This window comes from Zootoca vivipara, chromosome 13 (assembly GCF_965207765.1).
Source record: "Zootoca vivipara chromosome 13, rZooViv2.hap1.1, whole genome shotgun sequence".
Lineage (NCBI taxonomy): Eukaryota > Metazoa > Chordata > Lepidosauria > Squamata > Lacertidae > Zootoca > Zootoca vivipara.
Window position 1 is genome coordinate 43,519,617 of NC_142596.1, and position 16,804 is coordinate 43,536,420.

Here is a 16,804-nt window from a genome sequence, read left to right on the forward strand (position 1 = left end):
TTGACATGCTTTCGAACTGCTAGGTTGGCATTTAGGTTTAGGATTTACAAATAAGGAAGAAAACATTTGCAGCTTTCAAATGCAGACTAAGATTCATTGCCTTTATTGTTATGGAAATCAGCTTAAAAAACAACAGGCAAATACTAGAAGCACTTTTTACACCTGCCAAGAGAAGAATATTTATTTATATTTTAAGTCTATCTTAAAGGCAGGAAACCAAGTTAACATTTAATCTCCCCCACCACTCTGCCTTCAAAAACAAAACTTACTGGACGCATCCTCTGATTTCAAACATACTGTGTTTCTGTCAGCAATCCAGTCCCACAATGAAATTTCACACAGTTGCATCTGTATGTGAAGCATTAGGTGATACTCTATCTAGGAAGAAAAATACAAACATTGCAGTGTGTTATACATACACATGCACCCACACACCACTTTATCAAAGGTCATGTACAACTTTCAAAACATTTTAAAATATAAGATTTTATTCATTCGTCCATCCATTTCCCCCAGTCTTTCCATCCTGAGGGGTGGTGGAGCACCAGGGCTGTTACATTTTAGGTGAAAATGTGCATTCATTTCCACCCCTTTTCTGCTCCCAAGAGTAGCAAAGAATTAAAAAAAAAGTAAATATAAAACTAGGATGTGCCTATTCAAGAATGAAGTCAGATGGGACTTGTTTACAAACAGAATAAAGTAAACCAAGAAGGAGGCAGCCTAAAGAAAGAAGCTGCCAATCGTAGCACCGGAAAGCAAAATTAATCAGATATATCAACGTTTATTTAGGCCTGTAAGCCACCTCAATAATAAAAGGCAGTCTATAAACGTTTTAATAAATAACAGGTCTTCCAATAGGACACTTCTGATCTTGCAACATGTCCCTGTGGTTTGGCAGGTCCTACAAGGCAGGCTTAAGCAGTATGTGGACCGAGAACTCCCAGAAGTGCAAGCTGGATTTCGAAGGGGCAGAGAAACCAGAGACCAAATTGCAAACATGTGTGGATTATGGAGGAAGCTAGATAGTTCCAGAAAAACATCTACTTCTGTTTCATTGACTACGCAAAAGCATTTGACTGTGTCGACCACAACAAACTATGGCAAGTTCTTAAAGAGATGGGAGTGCCTGATCACCTCATCTGTCTCCTGAGAAATCTCTATGTGGGATAGAACTGGATATGGAACAACTGATTGGTTCAAAATTGGGAAATGAGTATGACAAGGCTGTATATTGTCTCCCTGCTTATTTAACTTATATGCAGAATTCATCATGCGAAAGGCTGGACTGGATGAATCCCAAACCAGAATTAAGATTGCCGGAAGAAATATCAACGACCTCAGATATGGAGATGACACAACCTTGATGGCAGAAAGTGAGGAGGAATTAAAGAACCTTTTAATGAAGGTGAAAGAGGAAACTGCAAAATATGGTCTGAAGGTCAACCTGAAAAAACTAAGCTCACTGGTCCCATTACCTCCTGGCAAATAGAAGGGGAAGAAATGGAGGCAGTGGGAGATTTTACTTTCTTGGGTTCCATGATCACTGCAGATGGTAGCAGTCACAAAATTAAAAGACACCTGCTTCTTGGGAGAAAAGTGACGACAAACCTAGACAGCATCTTAAAAAGCCGGGACATCACCTGGCTGACAAAGGTCAATACTGTATAGTTAAAGCTATGGTTTTCCCAGTACCTGTAGTGATGTATGGAAGTGAGAGATGGACCATAAAGAAGGCTGATCGCCGAAGAATTAATGCTTTTGAATTATGGTGCTGGGGGAGACTCTTGAGAGTCCCATGAACTGCCAAGATCAAACTTATCAATTCTTAAGGAAATCAGCTCACTGGGTGCTCACTGGAAGGACAGATCCTGAAGCTTAGGCTCCAATACTTTGGCCACATCATGAGAAGACTCGACTCCCTGGAAAAGACCCTGCTGTTGGGAAAGACTGAGGGCACTAGGAGAAGGGGACAACAGGACAAGATGGTTGGACAGGTGTTCTTGAAGCTACTAACATGAGTTTGACCAAACTGTGGGAGGCAGTGGAAGACAGGGGTGCCTGGCGTGCTCTGGTCCATGGGGTCACAAAGAGTCGGACATGACTAAACGACTACATAACAACAACAGCAGCAAATCCTGTGGAACTCCTTGCTGTTAGAGGTTTGGCAGAAGTCATCCCTGCTCACTTTCAGACACCTTCAGAAAACAGTATTATTCAGACAGATCTTTTGAACTTGAGATTCCTTGCCAACCAGCTTCTATTGACACGTTTGATGTTTATACTGCAGGACTTTTTTTAAAGGCTGCATACCACTTTGCGATATTTTATATGAAAGAGCAGCTTTAAAATATTATAAATAAAAACAGTCAAGCAATTCCCAGAGCCATCTCTAGAAATATAGCTAGGTTTTGGATTTATGCTGCACAGTTGCTGAAGATTATTCTCCACATGTGTCAAGGGGTAACTAAGTATGTTTAAGAGAAACCCGCATTTACCTGACACTGATGCCGCAAAGATATCCCCTTCTGGGAGTATTCTTCATCAGCGCAAGAATCATTTGTACTAACACTGCCAAGGCTATCATGATTGCAAGGAGATACAATTGATGGATGATTTTCATTATCTCTTGATCCATCGACTGTGTTATTCGTGCAGCTGCTCTCAGGAAATTCAACTGGTAGCGCACATGCATCCATTTTATTTCCTTTACGGTCTCTGCCACCAGAAGATTCAGCAAAGACAATGGAACTGCTGTCTTCCATATCTTGAATGCTGTACTGATCTCTGCAAGAAATGTAAGGAGAGAGACAAAGAACTGTGAGCAGAAGAGAAAATACCTGCTACTGTTGCTCCTCAAACAATGTGCCAGAGTCATAGGTTAACAAGGTTAACATAGTGTAATTAACAGGGCCTGCTGTCACCTCTCTTCTGCATCAGACCACCCTACTCCAGGAAGTCTCCTGACAGTTGGGGGTGGGAAGGAGAATGGAGTAGTGTGCAGCAGGGTATGGCAGATTGGAGGAGCAAACAGCAGCACTCCACGCTGAAACCTTCTGCTGCAGGACCCACTTCTAGAGTTTCCATGCTTCTGCTTGCACAAACATTTATATAAATAAAACATGTGAAATTAAAATGTTTTGTTTGGATGAACAAGCTGTTAGCTGCTGCACTACAGCAGGTAGGAATGGAATCACTAGCTGCAAAATGTCACTCTCGTGCCTACCAAACATGCAGCCTTTTCCATGCCTGGGATCTAGAAGTGGTATTGGCTTCTATAGGCACAGACCCTTATGTAGGATTTCACAGAGACCATGAAATAGAAAACCTCTGCTCTCCCCTCCAGCAAGTTTAAAAATAACTAGTCATGGAAACATTTTTCAGCAATCAAAAACAAGGTGAAGCAGTATTGTTTTTCAATCTGACAAAAGGAATAGCAACAGTCAAGATATATTTTTATACTACGTGGTTTAAGAAAAGATCCTTGCTATAGGTTAAGACAACATTCTGCTATATTTTTGGCTTTTATTTGAAAAAGACCAAAATAGATTGTTCTTACTAAGGACTAGGATACATACTCGGAACTTCTCTGCCCAGAAGACATTTTGATTTTGAGGGATGGTAAATTCAAAGTTGTCTCGCCTACAAGTTGGATGAAAAGAAACACAGCATTTTACAAAGACAGACTGATTGTACCATTGGATTATAGTAAAATTATACCTTTTAGTTGTCTCCTTTATAAACATGTAGGTGGTTTAAAATCTCAAGTTAATAAGAACAAATTATTATATTAACTAAGATCAGATACTATATTTATGAATGCAAAACCTATAAAAAGACAACCCCACACACAATTTTTATATCTTCAAATCATTTATGGGGTGACCAGAACAGCACACAGCTTTCCCAAAATTGATATACCATGGAGTTGTGCTATAATATATTTATTGCTTTTGTTTTAACCATTCCCGCACCAGAGCTATCTTTTTTTTTTAATGCCACACTAGGGACTGGGGACATTTCAGAAAGCTTTTTATTATGATCCCAAAATATTTCTCTGGGCAGCAACAGCCAGTTTAGGATGTGCCATGTGTCATGTACGACAGAGAGAAGCCACAAAACTAATGTTGTACTCCCCTTTTGGGCTTGCTGGTTGAACATGCTCCATCCAAGCAGTGTGATATCCCACAATATTAGGGTGTTGCAACCCAGCCAACACTTTAACTTCCCGCAACACCTACAAAAAAAAAACACAAGAGGGAATGCATCCTGTTCTTATCATTGGTAAGCCATTGTTTACCAGAATTTCGAGAACTGAGGAACACTTTTCCTGAAATAAAACTGGAGGTGCACTTCATTCTTATACCCCCCCCCAAAAAAACCCCCAAAGGGTGCTATTCTTGTAGTAAGGGGTTCTAAGTCAGTGGTACAGCACTGTATTAGCATGCAAAAGGCCCCAGGTTCAGTCCTCAGCATATCCAGGCAGATGTTTGGGAGCCACTGTGTTGAACCACCCAGCTGTTAGCAGCCTTCATTGTTGTTGTTTAGTCGTTTAGTCGTGTCCGACTCTTCGTGACCCCATGGACCATAGCACGCCAGGCACTCCTGTCTTGCACTGCCTCCCGCAGTTTGGTCAAACTCATGTTCGTAGCTTCGAGAACACTGTCCAACCATCTTGTCCTCTGTCGTCCCCTTCTCCTAGTGCCCTCAATCTTTCCCAACATCAGGGTCTTTTCCAAGGATTCTTCTCTTCTCATGAGGTGGCCAAAGTATTGGAGCCTCAGCTTCACGATCTGTCCTTCCAGGGAGCACTCAGGGCTGATTTCCTTAAGAATGGATAGGTTTGATCTTCTAGCAGTCCATGGGACTCTCAAGAGTCTCCTCCAGCACCATAATTCAAAAGCATCAATTCTTCGACGATCAGCCTTCTTTATGGTCCAGCTCTCACTTCCATACATCACTACTGGGAAAACCATAGCTTTAACTATACGGACCTTTGTCAGCCAGGTGATGTCTCTGCTTTTTAAGATGCTGTCTAGGTTTGTCATTGCTTTTCTCCCAAGAAGCAGGCGTCTTTTAATTTCGTGACTGCTGTCACCATCTGCAGTGATCAAGGAGCCCAAGAAAGTAAAATCTCTCACTGCCTCCATTTCTTCCCCTTCTATTTGCCAGGAGGTGATGGGACCAGTGGCCATGATCTTGGTTTTTTTGATGTTGAGCTTCAGACCATATTTTGCGCTCTCCTCTTTCACCCTCATTAAAAGGTTCTTTAATTCCTCCTCACTTTCTGCCATCAAGGTTGTGTCATCTGCATATCTGAGGTTGTTGATATTTCTTCCGGCAATCTTAATTCCGGCTTGGGATTCATCTAGTCCAGCCTTTCGCATGATGAATTCTGCATATAAGTTAAATAAGCAGGGAGACAATATACAACCTTGTCGTACTCCTTTCCCAATTTTGAACCAATCAGTTGTTCCATATCCAGTTCTAACTGTAGCTTCTTGTCCCACATAGAGATTTCTCAGGAGACAGATGAGGTGATCAGGCACTCCCATTTCTTTAAGAACTTGCCATAGTTTGCTGTGGTCGACACAGTCAAAGGCTTTTGCATAGTCAATGAAGCAGAAGTAGACGTTTTTCTGGAACTCTCTAGCTTTCTCCATAATCCAGCGCATGTTTGCTATTTGGTCTCTGGTTCCTCTGCCCTTTCGAAATCCAGCTTGCACTTCTGGGAGTTCTCGGTCCACATACTGCCTAAGCCTGCCTTGTAGAATTTTAAGCATAACCTTGCTAGCGTGTGAAATGAGCGCAATTGTGCGGTAGTTGGAGCATTCTTTGGCACTGCCCTTCTTTGGAATTGGGATGTAGACTGATCTTCTCCAATCCTCTGGCCATTGCTGAGTTTTCCAAACTTGCTGGCATATTGGGTGTAGCACCTTAACAGCATCATCTTTTAAAATTTTAAATAGTTCAGCTGGAATATCATCACTTCCACTGGCCTTGTTATTAGCAATGCTTTCTAAGGCCCATTTGACTTCACTCTCCAAGATGTCTGGCTCAAGGTCAGCAACCACACTACCTGGGGTGTATGAGACCTCCATATCTTTCTGGTATAATTCCTCTGTGTATTCTTGCCACCTCTTCTTGATGTCTTCTGCTTCTGTTAGGTCCTTACCACTTTTGTCCTTGATTATGGTAATCTTTGTACGAAATGTTCCTTTCATATCTCCAATTTTCTTGAACAGATCTCTGGTTTTCCCCATTCTATTGTTTTCCTCTATTTCTTTGCATTGCTCATTTAAGAAGACCCTCTTGTCTCTCCTTGCTGTTTTTTGGAAATCTGCATTCAGTTTCCTGTATCTTTCCCTATCTCCCTTGCATTTTGCTTGCCTCCTCTCCTCCACTATTTGTAAGGCCTCGTTGGATAGCCATTTTGCTTTCTTGCATTTCCTTTTCCTTGGGATGGTTTTCGTTGCTGCCTCCTGTATAATGTTACGAGCCTCCATCCATAGTTCTTCAGGCACTCTGTCCACCAAATCTAAATCCTTAAACCTGTTCCTCACTTCCACTGTATATTCATAAGGGATTTGATTCAGATTGTATCTTACTGGCCCAGTGGTTTTTCCTACTTTCTTCAGTTTAAGCTGGAATTTTGCTATAAGAAGCTGATGATCTGAGTTACAGTCAGCTCCAGGTCTTGTTTTTGCTGACTGTATAGAGCTTCTCCATCTTTGAATCCTTCATTAGTTGTCTGCAAAGTATTATTTGAATCCTTCATTAGTTGTCTGCAAAGTATTATGCAAGGAGAGGGCTTTGTACTCTTATTTAAGCCTTTCAGATACTAGCAAAAGTCAATTAAGGATTGGGCAGAAAGTAACAGGAAAGACCTCGGCCTGAGCTCTGTAGAAGTGCTGCTGGTCAAATCAGAGAATACTGGACTAAGCGGCTAAATTTAACCTGCACTGAGAAGGCCAGCTATGATCCATTCTTATACCATTTCTTTTTAGAGCAGGGATGGGGAGCTGCGGCCCTCCAGATGTTACAATTATTTAAATATATGTATATATATAAGCTAAATTCTGTATCTTGTGGACCATTGTTTATCTACATAAACAGTAGCTGATTACAGTATCTTTAGAATCATACAGCGACAGATTTTTTTCTTTTCACTATCCTAGTATAATCGCTTTCCTTTAACATTAAATATCAGATCTGAAACCAATTACCCTGAGTCATGAATTTCCACAGGCCAAACAAAACACACGAACAGATGTAAAATAAGTGCATACCTTCATGCAATCTATTTTGGTAGCCTTCTTGATAAGAATTTTCTTAATTGCGTAGAACTGACCATCTAGCTTGTTTCGGACCTGAAAGCAGATACAGCAGCAGAGTTTAGCAACAACTGGCATACAACATTCTTTTATCTGGTCACTCACAACATTAGCAATTGTGCAGTAAACTCCCTTCCGTCTCAGTCCCAGCAGCCACTATGGAGAAATTACCTTAATGCTTTAGATTAAAGTATACCCTGTGGATGTGAGCTTAAACTGTAATGTAAAAGATTTCCCAAGTCTGTTTTAACGCCATGTGGACAACTGCACACAAGATTTAACATCTGTACATGCATTTGTCCTGGAATACAATGCTTTATGCTTGGTAATGACTTTTAAAATGTTCAATAAAGTTTGTTTTTTAAAAAAGAAAATAGTATTGAGCAGGCAGAGGGAAAGATTAACAGGTGGTTGCAGCTTAAAACTAGGGTCAGCAAGAGTAGAGGTTTATCAGCTACCTGACCTTCACCCTGTGACTGTTTGCTACTCATGGATACTCCTCCTTTGTGATTTCCCCTTTCTTCTATTACTTCGTTTGTAATCATTTTTATTAGTTTTCAATTACAGTCCAATAATGTCCTCATTATAACAATACTGATTTATAATACAGTAATTAATACCAATCATTCAATACCGAATTATATAATTTAGTTAAAGTGGTCCCCCGCATGCTTGATTTGATGGTTTCGTTATTTTCTTTTTTTCTGCGTTCCAAAATCTTATTAGTTTCAATTATATTCCAGTCATAATAATAATCCCTTATACAACAACTGCAATATTAATAACGTCTATTTGTGTTGACACATTAAATGATTTCTAAAACTGCATGTGAGGAACTCAAACTATATCCTTGTTCTTCCTGTGTGGGGCAATTATTCTGTCCGTGGTGTTTCTTCTTATCCTTGTAAGATGTTATGTCTTTCTTTCTTTCTCCCAATTGTTGCTGTTATCCATCATGCCTTGGGCGGAGCTTATATCTCATTGTTGTTCCAGAAATTTCTCCATTGCTCTGTCCCGTGCTTTATTGTTTTGCACCGAGAACTTTAACAGCTGCAAAAGTCACTCTGACCCAGTAAATAAACTTGTCACAATTTTTCCTCTCAGCCTGAGAAGAAGAGTGGTCTGTCAAACTGCAGATGACTCAATAAAGAACCTTATCAGTTCCTTAGCAGCTCACAGACTCCTTTCATTCTTCCTTCCAGCTTAAGATATATGAACAATTATACTTCCAATTAAATTAAATTCCAAGTCCTCTTAGTGTTATTTAGTTCACTTTGTAGATAATAAAGGATGGGGAAAAGTCATTTCTAAGTTTCCTTTTTTTTTACACATACGGTTCCATTTGATGTTATATTCCATATTTATAATCCAATTTTTTCCATCCTCGCTTGTACAAATATAATTGAGCTAACATTCAGAGGAGCGTTGCCAAATCATAATTGTAGAGAAGATGACTTTAAATAAAGAAACTGTAGGCTCCCCCCCACTGTCATTTGCACCAAATGAGTTCAAACCTTAAAGTCCTTACAGTTGGTTTGTGATCTCATCTCTTCTAGCACGCACCAGTATTTTAGTCCAATTAAGCTCTAATACACAGGAGAACCTCTGCTTTAAAAAACTCCCATCCATCTTGGACTCCCATCTCTTTGGGTATTTCTTATTATGGAAGCTCACCCAGTAATGTACGTAAACCATTACTACAAAGTTGTTAAAACAAAGAATAAAGAATACCTTGTACACAGTGCCGTACCCTCCTTTTCCTAGCCTTGTAATCTCATCAAATTCATTGATATAGCGAGAAGTCTGTGCTTCAAAGATAATTTCATTTTCCCTAGTTTTTAAAAAGATGGGCATCACTGGTTGTAGCAACAAAATACATCACAAATAAAAAAGGTATTAGAATCACCAACAATATTACTTTCCTTCATGGGCAGGAAAACAATGGGGGGCATGCATTTTTAGCATTCAAATGGTAGGATTTAAGTAGTTTAAGGACCTTCCTGTCCTCCCATGCTTTCAGTCACACTGTCCAAGGCTACTTTTCATTTATAAAAAATGTTAGTAGATATCAAGCAGCTTCATGTGACATGTAGTTTTGGCTCAAAGGTACTACAAAAATATGGAGTGGTGCTACTATATATTAATTTGGAGGTTCCTTCTCCATCCAGACAAATTTTGTGACACTGAAGGAACACAAATCTTTATCACTTAAATCCATAGTGACATAATTTGCTATTCTCAGACACCTTTTTATACACATTCTTTTTTTAAAAAAGAAAGGATTTGTCATAATTGTCAGACCAGCCTTAACCAAGCTGGTTCCCTCCAAATGTTGTGGACCACACCTCTCATCAGATCCAGCCAGCATGGTTAGGGATGGAGGAAGTTGTAGTTTGAAACATTTGGAGAGCACTGAGCTGGGTGAAGGCTGATTGTAGTAGACACTTGGGCAGAAAATTAGGAAGTCCTGCAGGATTGGTCAGGTTTCCTAACTATGGTATGATCCACCTATTTTTGATGAAAAATACCAGTGTAAGCAAGAACGGGGGAGGATCAAACCATGCTTTCATGGTTTCATGATTCCAGTTGGTTCTCAAAAGCAAAGTTCCAACAATCCTAGAGTTTCATGGGAAACTCTAGATATTCTTTTAAAACTTCCACTTTCAATATCAAATCTCCTCTTGTTTTGTTTTTTTAAAACACTTCTAATAACCAACATTTTATATTTGTAATACTGAGGACTCGGGCAGAGAGAGGAAATGAACACATTTACTGAGAAGTAAGCCCCACTGGGCTCAGTGGGACTTACTTTGGAGTTAATGTGTTAAGCAAAACAAGAATTGCCCAACAAGCAATTTTAAACATTTGTTGAAGCACTTTCAACACATACCTGTTTGTGTAAGAATCACTCTTCCCGAACTCCTACAAAAATAAAAAACACAATTTTTATGAAACCAATCAAATCCAGCATCTGAATATGACAGCTACTACAAAATATTCAAAAAGCAACTATTATTTCCCTCATTTAATAGAACTAAATTGTAAACTAAACTGAAACCCAACTTGATCGCAGAAAGGAGCAATCTTCAACTACATTTCTTTATTTTCATTGTATTTATGTAGTGCTGCTTGATCGCTCAGAGGGTGTCATGTGAACACTGGCTTGGATTCAGCAGCATGAGGAGAAGGCATTCCCACTGAAACATGGCAGGTGCCTCTGGTATCTGCCAATTCTTTTTCTTAACAGCTTCAGGGCCCCACAGCACATCAAACACTATTCCCAAACTTGGAAGCAGAGGGATGAAGGGGGCTGCAGAGAAGAAGGTGGGAAACCCCCGTCTATGTCCATGCATGGTTTATATTGATCCAATTCACCATTTATTCAGCAGCCAAGGCCCTCACAGTCCATTCGAATGGAGAAAGCAAAGACACTCCCAGAGGGGCATATAATGTTGTCCAGCAAATGTAAGATCACTTTACCCAAGCTTGCAAATCCTGATGACCATCTGAGAGATGGATGTGCCACCTGCATTTGGAAGTGCTGAACTTAGAATGCTGCTTACTTATCTCATCCCCAAGTAAGTATTGTCTAACTTATGCTTTTAAGTGGTTTAGGACCTGCGTGTGACCACACTTCCTGATGTTTCTAATTAACTGTGCTGAGGGGCTTGACAGCTGGTCATAGACAATGAGGAGGGGCTCCTGCAGCAGTTTTTATGAAGGATGTATTCATTTACTTTAACTTTCTTATGGATTTCCTGCAGACTTTCTTGGCAGAGATAAAGCAAAATTCTTTACTTTTCTAACTTGAAATTTGGCCGCTAAGACAGCTTTTGGTAATTTGGTGTCTTCCAGCTCCCACCAGCCTGAGCCAACAGTTGTGCAATGGCCACACTAGAAGAAAGACTTTGACCGTTCTGTGAAGTGTAGGGACACATTTGGCTGCCACTACAGTGGTGCCTCGCTTAACGAATGCCCTGCTTAACGAAATTTCCGCTTAACGAAAGTATTTTTCGAGCGGAGGTTGCCTCGCTAGACGAATTCGTTTTATGAAAAATTCGTCTAGCGAATCACGGTTTCCCATAGGAATGCATTGAAATTCAATTAATGTGTTCCTATGGGCAAATAAAAAATAAAAAAATTCAATGCATTCCTATGGGATTCGCTAGACGAATTTTTCGTTATAAGAAAAGACCCGTGGAATGAATTAAATTCGTCTAGCGAGGTACCACTGTATTTATTTGTTTTATACATTTATATGTCAGTGTGTCACTCAGATCTTTAACCAAGTCTGTGAACTCCTGGCAAGTACTTTAACAAATGTCCATACTAGACCAGAAACTATGGTTTGGCATGATTTCTAAATTTTAAAAATGCCGTTTGGAATCAGTCAGCTAACCAGAACCAGAAACCATGATTTGAGGTTGATCTGCAAACTATGGGTTGGCATAACGCTCAAAACTATGGCTATAGCTGCAGCTCCACTTCCAAAGATTTCTGAACCATAAAGATGGAAGCAAACATACAAAGCTATGTGCTAAGAGGGAAAATAAAAGCAGACAAACTGTGCTGAACTGTGGTATGGGGTTTTTTAATGCTCAAACCCTGGTTTAGATTCTAAACCATAGTTAGCACAATCCATGGTCTAGCACAATGACCAAACAAGCTGCAATGTATTTTTCTACTTCCATGAAACACTATCGACCTTTAAAAAAAAAGATTTGTTGGCACATGAACAATAGATCTTGCTACACCAACCTCACCATGCTCCTAATGATGTAATCTCCAGATTATTATTAAACACTATAAAGTACCTATAATTTTCTAAGTCCTGTACATACATTAAAACAGTGTTTCTCAACCTTTTTTGGGCCAAGGCACACTTGTTCCATGAAAAAAATCACGAGGCACACCACCATTAAAAAAGTTAAAAAATTTAACTCTGTGCCGCCCTATATTGACTATATAATTATGACTGTAAGAAACACTTGCCAATTGCTGTGTTGGTTGCAATCTCCTGTAATAAGGCTTCACAAGCCGCTGATTTCTCTGCCAGCACAATCCTTTGCTCAGCAAGTTTCAGGTTGAGCTCATCCAGCCAGCTTCTTTAAGTTTGTCTAAAACCACCCCCCGTGGTGGTGGCTGTTGAGAGTTGCGCTCGCCCCGCATCATGACCCGGCCGGCTTCCTTTCCGGCGGGTCAGTGTTAATCATTGGCGGCCGCCAGGCACGTGACAATGCAAATCGCCCTTCTCGTCGCCGCACGTCGCGGCACACCAGCCAGCGTCTCGCGGCACACTAGTGTGCCGCGGAACAGCGGTTGAGAAACGCTGCATTAAAAGATAATGTAGCCCTTGCCCATGTAAAGGAGTGTGAGCAAAGAGGAGAGCACTGCAGTATAATTCTCTCGTCTGTATAAGCATCACAAAAAGAAATCAAAGAACTGAAGTCCTATACTCTTTCCCATGTATTTTTATGCTAGTCATGGGAACTGAGAAGCAGAAAAATGGAATAAAGTTTGAAGTAAGCTTACCTCATTGAGTATTTGTTTGTTGGCTGCTTTCATCAATTCAGTAATGGCTCGATTGTGCTGCAAGCGCAAACTACTGAATTCTTCACGGACAGCAAAATCAGATAGCAAGTGCATTCCAGTAAATGTCTTGCACAGTACTGTACAAAAGGAGGGGAAATATTTGAAAGGAAACCAAACATTTGAACTTTACACAACATTCAAACTATTAAAAACTACTCATAGCCTAGCTGTGTTTAAATTGCACTGACAGTTCATAACATCTGATGCTACCTACAAGGAAATGATCTTTGCAATCTGAAATATTTTGACACCCAACAAAAAATGTTTCAGCCAAATTATGGAACCAGCATTTTATAATTAAGTATTAGAATACACTTTTAAAATAAAAGCTCCCCAAAAACTGCCCCAACTCAAAAGTTGTGGGGTTTTGTTTTTGTATTTTAATGCCAGGCTTGGACTGTGGTGAGTTTCAGCATTCCTCTCTGAACACTCTTGTTGTTCAAATGTAACCATGGGTGGAGCTTCCAGGAGGTTGATTATCTCAAAGAAAAACCCCTCCTGCCCCACCCAAATCAAACGGGATTTAATAATCAGTCTGAATAGCAGATGGTTTGTGGGTAGGTGGAACTGTTCATTAATTTTCACATTTCTGGATAATGTACATGGAAATATGTGCCTGTCTGTATTTAATATATGCATGTCTGTATTTAATAAATGCTGTGCATTTTGTAGTTATTCTTTGGGATTTTATTGGGATTTTTAAATTGCTATAGTGTTTTACTGATACCTTACACCATGTCAGGTATCCACTTGTGCATGTTAACATCCTGCAGTTATACCTCTAGCATTAAGCTCTGGGTTAGTTTTTACATTCAAAATTACACATAAAATTCAGCCTTCATAGAATCATAGACTTTTAGAGTTGGAAGTGACCACAAGGGTCATCTAGTCTAACCCCCTGCAGTGCAGGAATCGTTTGCCCAACGTGGGGCTCAAACCCTGAGATTAAGAGTCATGCTCTACCAACTGAGCTGTCCCAATGTGAACTAAATGAACTACTATGGCTGATTATTATTTTTTACAATATGTCCATTTCAAGAGTAACATCAGAACTCTGAAGAACTTTGAACTGGTTAAGTGATCTAAGACTTTGAACTGGCAGCTAAAATTGTTTACTTTCCTACTTGATGGAGTCTGCCATATGGTATTGAGAAGCACACATGCATCAAGATTTGCAAGCCACGGGCAAATAGCGCAGAGTAGTGCTTGATTAGGTCAGAGTATCTCGTGTACTAGGATTGCTCCATAAATACAGTTATCAAATATAGTTATTTAAAGATGGCTAATTTTCACAACTGTAGCAGGTTGGTGTTGTGAATATCTGAAGTTACCATGCTTGAGTTTCCAGTAAATAAGAGCAAAGATAATAACAACACAACAGAATAGTTAAAGATTAAGTTGAAATTCAGATAAGTTGAGGTGCACCACCGGTAGAGATGTATGGTGAGCTGAAAGCTTATTGACGTTTATTTGTAAGTAAGACCCAATGTGTTCAACGAGGTTTACGACCCTTGAAGTATAGGGTATGGGTTATAGGACTGCAACCTTAATGTGCTCAAATTATTATTATTTACATTCTTACTTAATGTATTTATAAAAATAATAAATTCAGACAAAATAATGCAATTCTTCAGCTGCTGGAACTGAGAACCACCACTCTACCATGCAAAAGTAAGTCAAGCTCTTACTAACATTGAAACAAACGTCTTGAACGTGCTGGATTTTGTGCATACACATGGCAAAGATGCTCTAGCAGAGAAACGAGCAGGAGCTGGTTTGCAAATGAAGTTGTAATGTTCATTAATTTTTGAGGACCATTTGCACCTCGAAGCTCTGCAGGCCAATCAGAATCTGAAATAGACAAGGCAAAAATTAAAGCTGAAAGGCAGGCTTGCTGACCAGCATATTTTCTCATGAGCAGTTGAAAATACCGTGGAATTAAACGACAATTTATGTAATATTTCTATTCTAAGAAATATCAGCGCTGGAATGTTTTACAGTTTTATTGAGAGGGCCACATATTTCCCAGATAAAGGGCAGGACTGACCCAACGAACTCCATCTACAGAATCCCTACGCAAGGGTTTCCACTGTGCAACAGGGTTTTCACCCCCTGCTGCCCTCCCTGAATTTGGCTCTGGAGGAGTTGGATAAACTTCCTGAACAGCACATGGGATAGGGATAGTTCCATCTGGCAGGCTGATATGCAAATGTCTTTGAGGGTGTTTTTTTTTTTTTAAAAAAAAGCAATCAAGCGATGTAACATTTAATGAAATAATATCATTAAAAATAAACTATTCTTATGAGTTGGTGGAAGATTAGTCTGGATGATATCCACATGTCCCTTCCAGGCCTGAGATTCTGCATCAAGTGAGGTTTAGAATCTAGAAGAAGCTGTTGAACCAGTCAGACCAATTTCTTTGAAAGGCAATGACCTTAGCTGGTCTGTTAAACACTAACATTTACATGCCCAAAGAGATTGTTGCCATAGAGACAAATGGGTGGGCCTTTCCCCACCTCCCCTGGCCTGATGCAACCCCACCCCAGGATGCTGAACATATAAGGAGGCTGCTTTTAAGTTAAGTTTTAAGTTTGGAATGATAAAGAACATGGTTTGCATCAGTATAATAAAAAGGGCAGCTGATGCAATTATAGAGTACCCAGAGGCCCTAAAGAGAAAGTCACAAGACAGATCAGTAGGAATGATGAAACTGCCCCCTAACTCTCCCTCAAGGTGAAGAAGAATGATGTAGCTACATAACTGTTCAGTCATGCACATTATTCCATTCCTAACACAAAAACCGTTAAATAATCCAGCTTTGGTGAGATGCTATTGAGATCCCAATTCTCATCAGCCCAAGCCAGCAAGGCCAATGGTCAGGGATTATAGAAATTGTGGTCCGACAAAATCTGGTAGGCCACAGCTACCCCATTCCTGGTTTTTAAGCTTAAAATTTCTCGGGGCTGGGGGGAGGAACTCAACCCAAGGGCAGGCAGGAGAGTAGACTATGTCAAAATATGTTGTTTAACCAGAAACAGTGAGAGCAGCAAAACTAAAATGATTCAAAAGCCCTATGATCTGGATGTCCCCTACGTGTTATAACATGTACAGTACCTGTTAGCTTGTTTTAGTTGCATAACTTTTGGTATATTATTGTCTTCCATGCCGTTAAAATAATTCCAACAGCTAGTCTCCTGTGAGGGCACAAATAATCCCTCTTCCTTACCTACTGTTTTCCTGCAGTGCAAAGCAGCAGAATCTATTCTATTCTATCAATTAATTATTCTAAAGCCTCATTTACCAAGCCTTATCCCAAAGCAAACACAAATATTGACAGAATTCATCCCTACGTCAAATTTATGTGTTGTTTTTAATCCTGAACTCCTTCAGGTAGGATGGGTGGATATTGGCACAATATTCCAGCAGAACAGTTTTTAAATAGGTAAACCCCTTGTCCAAAGTGACGTGGCTCAGGAAACGCTTTACCACTTGTGGTCTGAGTTTATTGTGACATAAACCTTCCCTTTCACCCTTGCTTGATGGCAAGTCCTGTGAATTTCAGCGTGGAGTTACTTCCAAGCACACATGCACTTGGACAGGCCATTAACAGCAGGATCCTAAGCATGTCAACTCTGAAGTCCTATGGAATTCGATGGCGCTTACTCCCAGCTAAGTTGGAGTAGCATTGCAGCCCAAGGTTATGTACACACCATACAATTTACAACACACGGCCCTGCTAAGAAACCCGGGAACTATGGTTTGTTAGCAGTGCTGGGAATTGTAGCTCTGTGGGGGGGGACTACGGTTCCCATTATGCCCCCCAACGGGGAAATGTGTATACACAGTCTAAGCTTCTATTGCCAACAGGACTTGACGAAAAA

General features: G+C 40.1%; 1 protein-coding gene across 3 annotated transcripts in view; it reads right to left on the reverse strand.

Moving 5' to 3' along the window:
• The window catches only part of EIF2AK1 (eukaryotic translation initiation factor 2 alpha kinase 1), a 29,098-nt gene that overhangs the window by 10,759 nt on the left and 1,535 nt on the right, over positions 1-16,804 (reverse strand). For all 3 annotated transcript variants that reach the window (XR_015946786.1, XM_088656671.1, XM_060282993.2), the window contains exons 2-10: positions 14,616-14,774; positions 12,864-13,000; positions 10,222-10,253; positions 9,063-9,162; positions 7,287-7,367; positions 4,134-4,234; positions 3,576-3,638; positions 2,496-2,784; positions 270-378 (exon numbers count right to left, since the gene is read on the reverse strand). Coding sequence is in view for 2 of the 3 variants with exons in the window: in XM_088656671.1 (XP_088512797.1) it covers positions 270-378; positions 2,496-2,784; positions 3,576-3,638; positions 4,134-4,234; positions 7,287-7,367; positions 9,063-9,162; positions 10,222-10,253; positions 12,864-13,000; positions 14,616-14,774 (1,071 nt within the window). In the remaining variant the exon portion in view is untranslated. The remainder of the gene's footprint in view (positions 1-269; positions 379-2,495; positions 2,785-3,575; positions 3,639-4,133; positions 4,235-7,286; positions 7,368-9,062; positions 9,163-10,221; positions 10,254-12,863; positions 13,001-14,615; positions 14,775-16,804) is intronic.